Below are 16788 nucleotides of genomic sequence, written 5' to 3'. Positions count from 1 at the left end.
GGCCTCATGATGTCTGCTTTCGACATGGTAGAGTACGGTCAATTTCAGTCCCGCCCTATGCAGAGGTTAATCCTTTCCAAGTGGGACGGCCTGCCTCACCGGATCAGGTCTCAAATGATCTCCTTGACTCCGGAGGTTTCGTCTGTCACGGAGTTGGTGGCTACAGGACCAACAATTGAGCAGGGGTCGTCCCTTCTGGATCTCCAACTGGGTTCTCCTAACGACTGGTGCCAGTCTGCAGGGTTGGGGTGCGGAGTTGGAGGAACACTCTCTCCAGGGTCGGTGGACCAGGGAGGAATCTCTCCTCCCGATAAACATTTCTGGAATTGCGGGCAGTGTTCAATGCATTGACACTGGCCCTGCCTTTCGTACAGAACAAGCCTGTTCAAGTACAATCAGGCAACGCCACCACGGTGGCATACATAAATCATCAAGGCGGCACTCGAAGCCGTATGGCAATGATGGAAGTGGCAAAAATTCTTCGATGGTCAGAACGCCATCTGCCAGCAATATCGGCAGTGTTCATTCCGGGGGTCCTCAACTGGGAAGCGGACTTCCTCAGTCGTCAGGACGTACACACCGGGGAGTGGAGTCTTCATCCGGAGGTCTTCCAACTCCTTGTGGACAAGTGGGGTCTACCAGATGTAGACCTGATGGTGTCTCGACACAATCACAAGGTTTCGGTCTTCGGACGCACTGGCAATTCCGTGGAACTTTCTGCTGCCGTACATGTTCCTTCCAGTGTCACTCCTGCCCAGGCTACTACGGAAGTTCAAGCAAGAAGGAGGAATACTGCTTCTACTCGCCTCAGCGTGGCCCAGATGGCATTGCTTCTCAGACCTGCAGGGTCTCTCTATCGAGCGTCCTCTTCTACTTCTTCAACGTCCAGACCTCCTCGTTCAGGACCCTTGTGTTTACCTGGACCTGGCAAGACTGACTTTGATGTCGTGGCTTCACTCCTGAGGGCCAAAGGATTTTCTGAGGCGGTTGTTCAAACTATGTTGAAGGCTCGCAAACCGGCTTCTGCACGGATTTATTATAGGGTCTGAAATTCTTACTTCACCTGGTATGCTGCTAAGAATTACGATGCGTACAAGTTTAGTACTTCCATACTTGTGGCTTTTTTGCAACAAGGCCTGCATTTAGGACTTTGCCTGGCCTTCCCTCAAGGTTCACATTTCTGCCTTGTCTGTGTGGTTTCAGAGAAAAATTGTATCTATTCCTGGGGCCAAATGTAATAGAGTGAGAGATTTGGTAAGGTTTTTCAGGTTTTTTTTAAAGTGGCAATCATTTACACTGCAAAACCAGGCTGATCTTGCTGTGTAAATGATTGCCACTTTGGCCCCAGATGTTCATACATTCACTCAGGGTGTACTACGGATTCAGCCTCCTTATGTCCCTCCTGTGGCTCCATGGGATCTGTCTGTTGTCCTTAGTGCCCTTCAAGAGTCTCCGTTTGAACCTCTTGAGTCTGTGGACCTTAAATGCCTTACGCTTAAGGTCATTTCTCTTACGTCCTAGAGGATGCTGGGGACTCCGTAAGGACCATGGGGTATAGACGGGCTCCGCAGGAGACATGGGCACTATAAAGAACTTTATGTGGGTGTGCACTGGCTCCTCCCTCTATGCCCCTCCTCCAGACCTCAGTTAGATCCTGTGCCCAGAGGAGACTGGGTGCATTACAGGGGAGCTCTCCTGAGTTCTCTGAAAAAGAATTTTGTTAGGTTTTTTATTTTCAGGGAGCACTGCTGGCAACAGGCTCCCTGCATCGTGGGACTGAGGGGAGAGAAGCAGACCTACTTAAATGATAGGCTCTGCTTCTTAGGCTACTGGACACCATTAGCTCCAGAGGGTCGGAACACAGGTCTCACCCTCGCCGTTCGTCCCGGAGCCGCGCTGCCGTCCCCCTCACAGAGCCGGAAGATAGAAGCCCGGTGAGTATCAGAAGAAAGAAGACTTCAAAGGCGGCTGAAGACTTCAGATCTTCTCTGAGGTAACGAGCAGCGGTAACGCTGCGTGCCATTGCTCCCACACACGCGCGCACACACACAGCGGGGCACTGAAGGGCGCAGGGGGGGGCGCCCTGGGCAGCAATATTAAACCTCTTGGGACTGGCAAAAGTGTATAGATATACTGGGGAGGCAGTATATAAAATAATCCCCCGCCAGTATTGTTAATTTGAGCGGGACCGAAGCCCGCCGCTGAGGGGGCGGGGCTTGATCCTCCAGCACTAACCATCGCCATTTTCTCCACAGCACACTGCAGAGAAGCTGGCTCCCCGGACTCTCCCCTGCTGAACTTGGTGACAGAGGACAAAAAAGAGGGGGGAAGGGTCAACACATTTAATTGGCGCAGTGAGTGTATATACATATATTGGTATTAAAGCGCTGTTTAACTGGGAATTCTGTTTCCAGAGTCAGGTGGCGCTGGTTGTGTGCTGGCATACTCTCTCTCTGTCTCTCCAAAGGGCCTTAGTGGGGAATCGTCTCCATATAAATATATCCCTGAGTGTGTGGGGGGGTCAGTACGTGTGTGTCGGCATGTCTGAAACGGAAGGCTCATCTAAGGAGGAGGTGGTGGAGCAAATGATTGTGGTGTCGCCGTCGACAATGCCGACACCGGATTGGTTGGATATGTGGAATGTTTTAAATGCAAATGTGTCTATATTACATAAGAGATTGGACAAAGCAGAGTCCAGGGATAGAGCAGGGAGTCAATCCATGGCTTTGACTGTATCACAGGGCCCTTCAGGGTCTCAGAAACGTCCCCTGTCCCAAGTAGCAGACACTGATACCGACACGGATTCTGACTCCAGTGTTGACTACGATGATGCGAGGTTACACCCAAGGGTGGCCAAAAGTATTCATTACATGATTTTTGCAATAAAGGATGTTTTACATATCACAGATGACCCTTCTGTCCCTGACACGAGGGTACACATGTTTAAGGAAAAGAAACCTGAGGTAACCTTTCCCCCATCTCATGAGCTGAACGCGTTATTTGAAAAGGCTTGGGAAACTCCAGACAAGAAACTGCAGATTCCCAAAAGAATTCTTATGGCGTATCCTTTCCCTGCACAGGACCGGTTACGGTGGGAAACCTCGCCCAGAGTGGACAAGGCGTTAACGCGCTTGTCAAAAAAGGTGGCTCTACCGTCTCTAGACACAGCAGCCCTCAAGGATCCTGCTGATCGCAGACAGGAAACTACCTTAAAATCAATTTATACACATACGGGTGCTTTGCTCAGACCGGGAATAGCATCGGCTTGGGTTTGTAGTGCGGTAGCAGCTTGGACAGATACCTTGTCAGCTGACATTGATACCATTTTATTGACCTTAGGTCATATTAAAGACGCAGTCTTATATATGAGACGCTCAGAGAGACGTTGGGCTACTAGGTTCAAGAGCCAACGCCATGGCGATTTCTGCTAGGCGAGCCCTGTAGACCTGCCAATGGACGGGTGATGCTGACTCAAAGAAGCATATGGAAGTTTTACCTTACAAAGGTGAAGATTTAGTTGGGGAAGGTCTCGCGGACCTGGTTTCCACAGCTACCGCGGGTAAATCTACTTTTTTACCTTATGTTTCCCCACAGCAAAAGAAAACGACGCAATATCAGATGCAGTCCTTTCGGTCGCAAAAGTCCGGAAGAGGTCGGGGCTCTTCCTTCCTCGCCAGAGGTAAGGGTAGAGGGGAAAAACTGCCGGCTACGGCTAGTTCCCAGGAGCAGAAGTCCTCCCCGGCTTATACTAAATCCACGCATGACGCTGGGGCTCCACTGAGGGAGTCTGCGCCGGTAGGGGCACGTCTTCGACTCTTCAGCCACGTCTGGGTTCAGTCAGACGTGGATCCTTGGTTAATGGAAATTGTATCCCAGGGTTACAAGCTGGAATTCGAAGACGTGCCTCCTCGCCGGTTTTTCAAATCGGCTTTACCAGCTTCTTCCCCAGAAAGGGAGATAGTTTTAGCTGCAATTCAAAAATTGTGTCAACAACAAGTGGTTGTCGAGGTTCAACAGGGAAAAGGGTACTATTCAACCCTATTTGTGGTCCCGAAACTGGATGGCTTGGTCATACCCATTCTAAATTTAAAATCCCTAAACCTGTACTTGAAAAAGTTCAAATTCAAGATGGAATCGCTCCGGGCAGTAATCTCCAGACCGGAAGGGGGGGATTTTATGGTGTCACTGGACATAAAGGATGCATACCTTCACGTCCCCATATATCCCACTCATCAGGCGTACCTGAGATTAGCTGTACAGGACTGTCATTACCAGTTTCAGACGTTGCCGTTTGGGCTTTCCACGGCCCCGAGGATTTTCACCAAGGTAATGGTGGACATGATGGTGATCCTGCGCCGGCAGGGAGTCACAATTATCCCGTACTTGGACGATCTCCTGATAAAAGCGAGATCGAGAGATCAGTTGCTGAAAAGCGTGGTGCTCTCCCTGGTAGTGCTGCAGCAACATGGCTGGATTCTAAATCTACCAAAGTTACAGTTGGTTCCAACAACTCTGCTATCGTTCTTAGGCATGATTCTGGACACGGAACAAAAGAGGGTTTTTCTCCCAACGGAAAAAGCCCAGGAACTCCAGAACATGGTCAGAGACCTGTTAAAACCGAAAAGAGTGTCGGTCCATCAATGCACTCGAGTACTGGGGAAAATGGTGGCGACCTACGAGGCCATCCCCTTCGGCAGGTTTCATGCGAGGACATTTCAGTGGGACCTTCTGGACAAGTGGTCCGGGTCCCATCTCCAAATTCATCAGAAAATAAGCCTGACCCCCAGGGCCAGGGTGTCTCTCCTGTGGTGGCTGCAGAGTGCTCATCTTCTAGAGGGTCGCAGGTACGGCATTCAAGACTGGGTTCTGGTGACAACGGACGCGAGCCTCCGAGGTTGGGGAGCAGTCACACAAGGAAGAAACTTTCAGGGGATATGGTCAAGCCAGGAGGCTTGCCTACACATCAGAAAAAAGAGAGAAAAAAAGGCGGCTGCGCTGAATTTCAGAAATATATGTGATATAATCAATAGAGAGAGCCAACCTATCAATTATAAAAATGAACAAATTTATTTAAAACACTGTTAATATAATGAATGAAAAACAATAAACATGAATGAATATTACTCAGTCACTTGTCTCAAAGTGTCAGCATCATTAAAGGGCTTATATCAAATTGCAGCTGTAATGTGTAAAGCTGAAGTCCGCGTTCCGTAGCTGAAGCGAGGTGCTGCTAATGGTGCACAGCAAAGAACACAGGGTGCAATTGTGAAGCTCCTATGATAGAATAAACGTGTATAGCCAGTGGGTCAATTCAATGGTTAATACCTCTCTGATGGGCTGGTCCGTTTACCGGGCGTCCCCGATCTGGTGTCCTGCGTTGCCCACAAGTGCTATGCAGCGGAGAGGAGACGGAATGCCGTGTGTGATCGGCTGGCTGGTGCGGCGTGAATGACAGCAGCTGCTGGGAGCAGAGAACAATCAGGAGCGTTGCCGTCTGAGAATGCTGAGCTCTGCACCAAATGTGAGACACCTGAGCAAGGTGTGTAGAGAGGCGGGTCCTAACGCGTTTCGTCACGCTCCACGTGACTTTTTCAAAGGTGAAAAGGTCACGTGGAGCGTGTCGAAACGCGTTAGGACCCGCCTCTCTACACACCTTGCTCAGGTGTCTCACATTTGGTGCAGAGCTCAGCATTCTCAGACGGCAACGCTCCTGATTGTTCTCTGCTCCCAGCAGCTGCTGTCATTCACGCCGCACCAGCCAGCCGACCACACACTGCATTCCGTCTCCTCTCCGCTGCATAGCACTTGTGGGCAACGCAGGACACCAGACCGGGGACGCCCGGTAAACGGACCAGCCCATCGGAGAGGTATTAACCATTGAATTGACCCACTGGCTATACACGTTTATTCTATCATAGGAGCTTCACAATTGCACCCTGTGTTCTTTGCTGTGCACCATTAGCAGCACCTCGCTTCAGCTACGGAACGCGGACTTCAGCTTTACACATTACAGCTGCAATTTGATATAAGCCCTTTAATGATGCTGACACTTTGAGATAAGTGACTGAGTAATATTCATTCATGTTTATTGTTTTTCATTCATTATTTCTCTGACGTCCTAGTGGATGCTGGGAACTCCGTAAGGACCATGGGGAATAGCGGCTCCGCAGGAGACTGTGCACAAAAGTAAAGCTTTAGGACTACCTGGTGTGCACTGGCTCCTCCCCCTATGACCCTCCTCCAAGCCTCAGTTAGATTTTTGTGCCCGAACGAGAAGGGTGCACACTAGGGGCTCTCCTGAGCTGCTTAGTGAAAAGTTTAGTTTTAGGTTTTTTATTTTCAGTGAGACCTGCTGGCAACAGGCTCACTGCATCGAGGGACTAAGGGGAGAAGAAGCGAACTCACCTGCGTGCAGAGTGGATTGGGCTTCTTAGGCTACTGGACACCATTAGCTCCAGAGGGATCGAACACAGGCCCAGCCATGGAGTCCGGTCCCAGAGCCGCGCCGCCGGCCCCCTTACAGAGCCAGAAGCAAGAAGAGGTCCGGAAAATCGGCGGCAGAAGACATCCTGTCTTCACCAAGGTAGCGCACAGCACTGCAGCTGTGCGCCATTGCTCCTCAGCACACTTCGGTCACTGAGGGTGCAGGGCGCTAGGGGGGGGCGCCCTGAGCAGCAATAAAAACACCTTGGCTGGCGAAAATACATCACATATAGCCCCCAGGGCTATATGGATGAATTTTAACCCCTGCCAGATTACACTGAAAAACGGGAGAAAAGGCCGCCGAGAAGGGGGCGGAGCCTATCTCCTCAGCACACTGGCGCCATTTTCCCTCACAGCTCCGTTGGAGGGAAGCTCCCTGGCTCTCCCCTGCAGTCACTACACTACAGAAAGGGTTAAAAAAGAGAGGGGGGCACTAATTAGGCGCAGTATAAACAATACAGCAGCTATAAGGGGAAAAACACTTATATAAGGTTATCCCTGTATATATATATATATATAGCGCTCTGGTGTGTGCTGGCAAACTCTCCCTCTGTCTCCCCAAAGGGCTAGTGGGGTCCTGTCCTCTATCAGAGCATTCCCTGTGTGTGTGCTGTGTGTCGACACGTTTGTGTCGACATGTATGAGGAGGAAAATGATGTGGAGGCGGAGCAAATTGCCTGTAATAGGGATGTCACGCCCTAGGGGGTCGACACCTGAGTGGATGAACTGTTGGAAGGAATTACATGACAGTGTCAGCTCTTTACAAAAGACAGTGATTGACATGAGACAGCCGGCTACTCAGCTTGTGCCTGTCCAGACGTCTCATAGGCCGTCAGGGGCTCTAAAGCGCCCGTTACCTCAGATGGCAAATACAGACGCCGACACGGATACTGACTCCAGTGTCGACGGTGAAGAGACAAATATGACTTCCAGTAGGGCCACACGTTACATGATTGAGGCAATGAAAAATGTTTTACACATTTCTGATAATACGAGTACCACCAATAGGGGTATTATGTTCGGTGAGGAAAAACTACCTGTAGTTTTCCTGAATCTGAGAAATTAAATGAGGTGTGTGATGAAGCGTGGGTTTCCCCCGATAAAAAAACTGATAATTTCTAAACAGTTATTGGCATTATATCCTTTCCCGCCAGAGGTTAGGGTGCGTTGGGAAACACCCCCTAGGGTGGATAAAGCGCTCACACGCTTGTCAAAACAGGGGCTCTACCCTCTCCTGAGATGGCCGCCCTTAAGGATCCTGCTGATAGAAGGCAGGAGGGTATCCTAAAATGTATTTACACAACATACTGGTGTTATACTGCGACCAGCAATCGCCTCAGCCTGGATGTGCAGTGCTGGGTTGGCGTGGTCGGATTCCCTGACTGAAAATATTGATACCCTAGATAGGGACAATATATTATTGCCTATAGAGCATTTAAAAGATGCATTTCTATATATGTGTGATGCACAGCGGGATATTTGCCAACTGGCATCAAGAGTAAGTGCGCTGTCCATTTCTGCCAGAAGAGGGTTATGGACACGACAGTGGTCAGGTGATGCGGATTCCAAATGGCATATGGAAGTATTGCCTTATAAAGGGGAGGAGTTATTTGGGGTCGGTCTTTCAGACCTGGTGGCCACGGCAACAGCTGGGAAATCCACGTTTTTACCCCAGGTCGCCTCTCAACATAAGAAGACGCCGTATTATCAGGCGCAGTCCTTTCGTTCCCATAAGGGCAAGTGGGCAAAAGGTTCCTCATTTCTGCCCCGTGACAGAGGGAGAGGAAAAAGGCTGCAGAAATCAGCCAGTTCCCAGGAACAGAAGCCCTCTCCCGCCTCTGCCAAGCCCTCAGCATGACGCTGGGGCTTTACAAGCAGACAGGGAGGCAGTTTTGGAAGCCATTCACAAGCTGTATTCCCAGCAGGTGATAATCAAGGTACCCCTCCTGCAACAGGGAAAGGGGTATTATTCCACACTGTTGTGGTACCGAAGCCGGACGGCTCGGTGAGACCGATTTTAAATCTAAAATCTTTGAACACTTACATACAGAGGTTCAAATTCAAGAGAAGGGGACTACATGGTGTCTCTGGACATCAAGGATGCTTACCTTCATGTCCCAATTTACCCTTCTCACCAAGGGTACCTCAGGGTGTGATACAGAACTGTCACTATCAGTTTCAGACGCTGCCGTTGGATGGTCCACGGCACCCCGGGTCTTTACCAAGGTAATGGCCGAAATGATGATACTCCTTCGAAGGAAGGGAGTTTTAGTTATCCCTTACTTGGACGATCTTCTGATAAGGGTAAGATCCAGGGAACAGTTGGAGGTCGGTGTAGCACTATCTCAGGTAGTGTTGCGACAGCACGGTTGGATTCTCAATATTCCAAAATCGCAGCTGGTTCCGACGACTCGTCTTCTGTTCCTAGGGATGATTCTGGACACAGTCCAGAAAAAGGTGTTTCTCCCGGAGGAGAAAGCCAGGGAGTTATCCGAGCTAGTCAGGAACCTCCTAAAACCGAGCCAAGTCTCAGTGCATCAATGCACAAGGGTTCTGGGAAAAATGGTGGCTTCCTACGAAGCAAGCCCATTCGGCAGATTCCACGCAAGAACTTTCCAGTGGGACCTGCTGGACAAATGGTCGGGGTTGCATCTTCAGATGCATCAGCGGATAACCCGGTCACCAAGGGCAAGGGTGTCCCTCCTGTGGTGGTTGCAGAGTGCTCATCTTCTAGAGGGCCGCAGATTCGGCATTCAGGACTGGGTCCTGGTGACCACGGATGCCAGCCTGCGAGGCTGGGGAGCAGTCACACAGGGAAGAAATTTCCAGGGCTTATGGTCAAGCCTGGAGACATCACTTCACATAAATATCCTGGTGCTAAGAGCCATTTACAATGCTCTAAGCTTAGCAAGACCTCTGCTTCAAGGTCAGCCGGGTTGATCCAGTCGGACAACATCACGGCAGTCACCCACGTAAACAGACAGGGTGGCACACGAAGCAGTCAATGGCAGAAGCTGCAAGGATTCTTCGCTGGGCGGAAAATCATGTGATAGCACTGTCAGCAGTATTCATTCCGGGAGTGGACAACTGGGAAGCAGACTTCCTCAGCAGACACGACCTCCACCCGGGAGAATGGGGACTTCACCCAGAAGTCTTCCACATGATTATAAACCGTTGGGAAAAACCAAAGGTGGACATGATGGCGTCCCGCCTCAACAAGAAACTCGACAGGTATTGCGCCAGGTCAAGGGACCCTCAGGCAATAGCTGTAGACGCTCTGGTAACACCGTGGGTGTACCAGTCAGTGTATGTGTTCCCTCCTCTGCCTCTCATACCCAAGGTACTGAGAATTATAAGATGGAGAGGAGTAAGCACTATATTCGTGGCTCCGGATTGGCCAAGAAGGACTTGGTACCCGGAACTTCAAGAGAGGCTCACGGAGGATCCGTGGCCTCTACCTCTAAGAAGGGACCTGCTCCAGCAAGGACCCTGTCTGTTCCAAGACTTACCGCGGCTGCGTTTGACGGCATGGCGGTTGAACGCCGGATCCTGAAAAAGGCATTCCGGATGAAGTCATCCCTATCCTGATCAAAGCCAGGAAGGATGTAACCGCAAAACATTATCACCGCATTTGGCGAAAATATGTTGCGTGGTGCGAGGCCAGTTTGGCCCGACGGAGGAATTTCAACTGGGTCGATTCCTACATTTCCTGCAAACAGGAGTGTCTATGGGCCTGAAATTGGGGTCCATTAAGGTTAAAATTTCGGCCCTGTCAATTTTCTTCCAGAAAGAACTAGCTTCAGTCCCTGAAGTGCAGACGTTTGTAAAAGGGGTACTGCATATACAGCCTCCTTTTGTGCCTCCAGTGGCACCTTGGGATCTCAATGTAGTTTTTGGGTTCAAAAAGTCACATTGGTTTGAACCACTTAAAGATGTTGGCCCTGGCCTGGGCCAGGCGCGTGTCAGAATTGGCGGCTTTATTCTGTAAAAGCCCTTATCTGATTTTCCATACGGACAGGGCGGAATTGAGGACTCGTCCTCGGTTTCTCCCTAAGGTGGTTTCAGCGTTTCACCTGAACCAACCTATTGTGGTGCCTGCGGCTTCTAGGGACTTGGAGGACTCCAAGTTGCTAGACGTTGTCAGGGCCCTGAAAATATATGTTTCCAGGACGGCTTGAGTCAGAAAATCTGACTCGCTGTTTATCCTGTATGCACCCAACAAGCTGGGTGCTCCTGCTTCTAAGCAGACTATTGCTAGTTGGATGTGTAATACAATTCAGCTTGCACATTCTGTGGCAGGCCTGCCACAGCCAAAATCTGTAAAAGCCCATTCCACACGGAAAGTGGGCTCATCTTGGGCGGCTGCCCGAGGGGTCTCGGCTTTACAACTTTGCCGAGCAGCTACTTGGTCAGGGGCAAACACGTTTGCTAAATTCTACAAATTTGATACCCTGGCTGAGGAGGACCTGGAGTTCTCTCATTCGGTGCTGCAGAGTCATCCGCACTCTCCCGCCTGTTTGGGAGCTTTGGTATAATCCCCATGGTCCTTACGGAGTTTCTAGCATCCACTAGGACGTCAGAGAAAATAAGAATTTACTTACCGATAATTCTATTTCTCGTAGTCCGTAGTGGATGCTGGGCGCCCATCCCAAGTGCGGATTGTCTGCAATACTTGTACATAGTTATTGTTAACTAAATCGGGTTATTGTTGTAGTGAGCCATCTTTTCTAGAGGCTCCTCTGTTATCATACTGTTAACTGGGTTCAGATCACAAGTTATACGGTGTGATTGGTGTGGCTGGTATGAGTCTTACCCGGGATTCAAAATCCTTCCTTATTGTCTACGCTCGTCCGGGCACAGTGTCCTAACTGAGGCTTGGAGGAGGGTCATAGGGGGAGGAGCCAGTGCACACCAGGTAGTCCTAAAGCTTTACTTTTGTGCACAGTCTCCTGCGGAGCCGCTATTCCCCATGGTCCTTACGGAGTTCCCAGCATCCACTACGGACTACGAGAAATAGAATTATCGGTAAGTAAATTCTTCTTAACAGTGTTTTAAATAAATTTGTTCATTTTTATAATTGATACGTTGGCTCTCTCTATTGATTATATCACATATATTTCTGAAATTCAGCGCAGCTGCCTTTTTTTCTCTTGTTTATTCCTTGCCACACTATAACACATATAGTTGTCTGGTTAGCGCAGGATTTCTGAAATAGGTATAATACATATTTTTAATCTCATGTTCATCCTCTGCTGAGGCGCTTTTTTAACAGTTAATATTCTTTGGTTTTGTTCTTGCCTACACATCAACATACTGGAATTGAGGGCCATATACCACGGCCTACGTCAAGCGGAGAATCTTCTTCGCGACCTACCGGTTCTGATTCAATCAGACAACGTCACAGCCGTGGCTCATGTAAACCGCGAAGGCGGAACAAGGAGCAGAGTGGCAATGGCGGAAGCCACCAGGATTCTGCGCTGGGCGGAAAATCACATAAGCGCTTTGGCAGCAGTCTTCACTCCGGGAGTGGACAACTGGGAAGCAGACTTCCTCAGCAGACACGATCTCCATCCAGGAGAGTGGGGACTTCATCAAGAAGTTTTTGCAAAGATAACAAGTCGTTGGGGACTTCCTCAAAGAGACATGATGGCTTCACGTCTCAACAAGAAGCTTCGGAGGTATTGTGCCAGGTCAAGGGACCCTCAGGCAGTAACAGTGGACGCCCTGGTGACACCGTGGGTGTTTCAGTCGGTCTGTGTGTTCCCTCCTCTTCCACTCATCTCAAAGATATTGAGAATCATAAGACAAAAAAGAATGCAGACAATACTCATTGTTCCAGATTGGCCTCGACGAGCCTGGTATTCAGATCTTCAGGAAATGCTCACAGAAGATCCGTGGCCTCTTACTCTCAAAGAGGACCTGTTGCAACAGGGGCCCTGCGTGTTCCAAGACTTACCGCGGTTACGTTTCACGGCATGGCGGTTGAACACCGAATCCTAGCTGGGAAAGGCATTCCGGAGGAAGTCATCCCTACTCTGATAAAGGCTAGGAAGGAAGTGACGGCGAAACATTATCACCGTATCTGAAGAAAGTATGTATGCTCCTACGGAAGATTTCCATCTGGGCCGTTTTCTCCACTTTCTACAGACAGGAGTGGATATGGGCCTGAAATTAGGCTCCATTAAGGTACAGATTTCGGCCCTATCAATTTTCTTTCAGAAGGAATTGGCTTCTCTCCCAGAAGTCCAGACTTTTGTAAAGGGAGTGCTGCACATACAGCCTCCTTTTGTGCCTCCAGTGGCACCATGGGACCTTAACGTGGTGTTACAGTTCCTAAAATCTCACTGGTTTGAACCTCTTCAAACGGTTGAGTTAAGATTTCTCACTTGGAAGGTGGTCATGTTGTTGGCCTTGGCATCTGCAAGGCGGGTGTCCGAATTGGCGACTTTGTCGCACAAAAGCCCCTATCTGATTTTCCATGTGGATAGAGCAGAATTAAGGACTCGTCCTCAATTTTTGCCTTAGGTGGTTTCATCGTTTCACATGAACCAACCTATTGTGGTACCTGTGGCTACGAATGACTTGGAGGATTCCAAGTCCCTGGATGTAGTCAGGGCCTTAAAAATGTATGTAGCCAGGACGGCTCGGGTTAGGAAAACAGAGGCACTGTTTGTTCTGTATGCAGCCAACAAGGTTGGCGCTCCTGCTTCTAAGCAGACTATTGCTCGCTGGATCTGTAACACGATTCAGCAAGCTCATTCTACGGCTGGATTGCCGTTACCAAATTTGGTTTAGGCCCATTCCACTAGGAAGGTGGGCTCTTCTTGGGCGGCTGCCCGAGGCGTCTCGGCGTTACAGCTTTGCCGAGCTGCGTCTTGGTCGGGTTCAAACACTTTTGCAAAATTCTACAAGTTTGATACCCTGGCTTATGTGGACCTTATGTTTGCTCAATCGGTGTTGCAGAGTCATCCGCACTCTCCCGCCCGATCTGGAGCTTTGGTATAATTCCCATGGTCCTTACGGAGTCCCCAGCATCCTCTAGGACGTAAGAGAAAATAAGATTTTAAACCTACCGGTGAATCTTTCTCCTAGTCCGTAGAGGATGCTGGTCGCCCGTCCCAGTGCGTACATTTTTCTGCAAGACTTGTATATAGTTATTGCTTACATAAGGGTTATGTTACAGTTGAGATCAGTCTTTGGCTGATGCTGTTTTCTTCATACTGTTAACTGGTTACGTATATTCCATGTTATACGGTGTGGGCTGGTTTTGAATCTTGCCCTTAGATTAACAAAATCCTTTCCTCGTACTGTCAGTCTCCTCTGGGCACAGTTTCTCTAACTGAGGTCTGGAGGAGGGGCATAGAGGGAGGAGCCAGTGCACACCCATTCTAAAGTTCTTTATAGTGCCCATGTCTCCTGCGGAGCCCGTCTATACCCCATGGTCCTTACGGAGTCCCCAGCATCCTCTACGGAATAGGAGAGAAAGATTTACCGGTAGGTTTAAAATCTTATTTTTTCTGTTGGCTATTGCCTCTACTAGGAGGGTATCTTTGTCCTGTCGTCCACCCTTTTTGATTTTTCACCGTGACTGGGCAGTTCTTAGAACTCGCCCTGGTTATCTAAGTTGGTGTCATCTTTCCACCTTAACCAAGAGATTGTGGTTCTGGCCTTTATCTCTCCTGGTTTGTCCTCCAAAGAGCGGTCTATGGATGTGGTACGGGCTCTCCGTATATATGTAGAAAGGACTTCCTCTATCAGGAGATCAGATTCTCTTTTTGTACTATTTGGTTTTTACAAACGTAGCTGGCCTGCGAATAAGCAGACCATGTCCAGATGGATTATAATGGTGATTGTACAAGCGTATGCGCAGGCTGGACTCGCAGCTCCTGCTGCTATCACGGCCCATTCTACTCTGTCTGTTGAACCTTCTTGGGCAGCCCGCCCTGGCGCGTCTGCTGAACAATTGTGCAAGGCGGCTACGTGGTCCTCAGTGAACACGTTCATCAGGTTCTATGCCTTTGATACTTCCGCCTCCCAGAATGCTTCCTTTGGACGCCGGGTTCTTATGCCCGCTACAGTGCGTCCCCTCCCATGAGGAACTAGCTTCTTTGGGTTTATATGGCATTAGCTGCTGGTACCTTCTCCTGTCATGAGAATGTGGTTCTATGTGGCTAACATTTACCGTCTCTATTTGACCTGCTACTGCATTGGATTGGTTAACAAAACTGAGCTCCAGTGCCTGGAGGCGGGGCTATAGAGGAAACGGTGCAGTGCATCCTGGGAACAGTCAAAGCTTTAGCCTGTTGGTGCCTCGGATCAAGATCCAACTCTACACCCCGATGTTATTCCCTGTGGAAACCAGTGTACCTCGCAGAAAGAAATTTAACAATGGTAAGTCTACCATAAATCTCCTTTTTTTCTTACTGGACGCCTTCCCAGCATTATGGTTGCATGCTGATTTGTTGTTGTTTACCGTTATTTCTGTGGTGTTCTGGCACCTAGTTGGGGGGTTGTTTCCTTCATCCTTTCCATCTCTTCTCTTCTTGGGCTTGGTAAACTTAACTAAGGCCCAGTGGGGTCTAGAGGTGGAGGCACCATGTTCAAATCATTCAATATTCAAAATGCCAGACTCCATACTCCAGTGTTCTCCCATGGTATCATAGGAAGGGATTTTACTGGCGTTACGCGGTCAGTATGCCGACAGGGGGGTGAGCGCAATGAAGCCCCTTGCGGGCATGGTGGCTCACTGTGCTCGCCACAGGTTTCGTTCGCACGAGTGTGAATAGGCCTCGGCCCCCTTCTGGCGGTCTGGGAGCCCGGCATCGGTATGCTGACCGTCAGGATCCCGATTGCCGTGATCATGACTACATCCCTGTCACACTGATTCCGAAGGGAGCTGTGGAGTAGTACCCGTTCCTACCCCCTACCTACCCCCAAATCCCCACCCCCATCCCCCCAGTACTTTTATTGCAGGCTTACGGACATTAGTCATACACTGATTTATCACCACACACTTCTCATATATCACTGTGAAGGTGATATTGTGGTTACAATAGTTTATAAATAGTAAAATGCTCAAAATTCCACAATGAATTAAAGTATTTAGTATGCTTATCAGCAGGACGTATTGCAAAAGACATTGTGAGATGTTTATCACCTGACTAAACAATGAACCTATGTGATACTAGATACAAGCAGTTGATTTCAAACAAGTTCCGAATGAAAACAAAAATTTATTTTATCTCAAACCCCTCCGAGCGAATTCCATGAAGGATTTATAATTTAGTATTCTGTAAGAGGTTTCCACACCTCTCAAATAAATGTACATCATACAATTCATTATGTAAACCAGCTTTCTTAATTTTATATTCAGCTGGACGTTGTGTTGGAGACCAATTTGGCAACAATCCGTGTCCTGGAAAGCGTCCAGAAGAAACTCTCTCGCATGTCCACTGAAGATCAGGAAAAGTTTCGACTTGATGATTGCTTAGGTGGGACATCTGAAGTTATCCAACGACGTGCTATCTACCGAATTTATGGGGACAAAGCCCCTGATATCATAGAGAGCCTCAAGAAAAACCCAGTCACTGCAGTACCAGTTGTGCTAAAGAGGTGAGCTAGTCTGAGTACATGGAAGCAACAATATCTTATTCAGAATGACTATATTTCTCTAACGTCCTAGTGGATGCTGGGGACTCCGTAAGGACCATGGGGAATAGACGGGCTCCGCAGGAGACTGGGCACTCTAAAGAAAGATTTAGTACTACTGGTGTGCACTGGCTCCTCCCTCTATGCCCCTCCTCCAGACCTCAGTTAGAATCTGAGCCCGGACAGAGCTGGGTGTTTTTTGGTGAGCTCTCCTGAGCTTGCTAATAAGAAAGTATTTTAGTTAGGTTTTTTTATTTTCAGAGAGCTTCTGCTGGCAACAGACTCTCTGCTACGAGGGACTGAGGGGAGTGAAGCAAACCTACTAACTGCGGCTAGGTTGCGCTTCTTAGGCTACTGGACACCATTAGCTCCAGAGGGATCGAACACAGGTACCTAACCTTGAAAGTCCGTTCCCGGAGCCGCGCCGACGTCCCCCTCGCAGAGCCAGAAGTACAGAAGCCGGCAGAAGCAAGAAGACATCGAAATCGGCAACAGAAGACTCCTGTCTTCACTTAAGGTAGCGCACAGCACTGCAGCTGTGCGCCATTGCTCCCACAGCACACCCGCACACTCCGGTCACTGTAGGGTGCAGGGCGCAGGGGGGGGGGGGGGGGCGCCCTGGGCAGCAATTAGAGTACCTTTGGCAAAATAACACAT

General features: G+C 49.2%; 1 protein-coding gene across 1 annotated transcript in view; it reads left to right on the top strand.

Moving 5' to 3' along the window:
- SIN3B (SIN3 transcription regulator family member B) overlaps nucleotides 1-16788 on the top strand; it is a 238355-nt gene that overhangs the window by 88690 nt on the left and 132877 nt on the right. Inside the window, exon 10 of the mRNA XM_063914501.1 lies at nucleotides 15857-16095. Within this exon, the coding sequence (XP_063770571.1) occupies nucleotides 15857-16095 (239 nt within the window). The remainder of the gene's footprint in view (nucleotides 1-15856; nucleotides 16096-16788) is intronic.

Source organism: Pseudophryne corroboree, chromosome 1 (assembly GCF_028390025.1).
Source record: "Pseudophryne corroboree isolate aPseCor3 chromosome 1, aPseCor3.hap2, whole genome shotgun sequence".
NCBI lineage: Eukaryota > Metazoa > Chordata > Amphibia > Anura > Myobatrachidae > Pseudophryne > Pseudophryne corroboree.
This window is presented reverse-complemented; position numbering and strand designations above follow the sequence as displayed.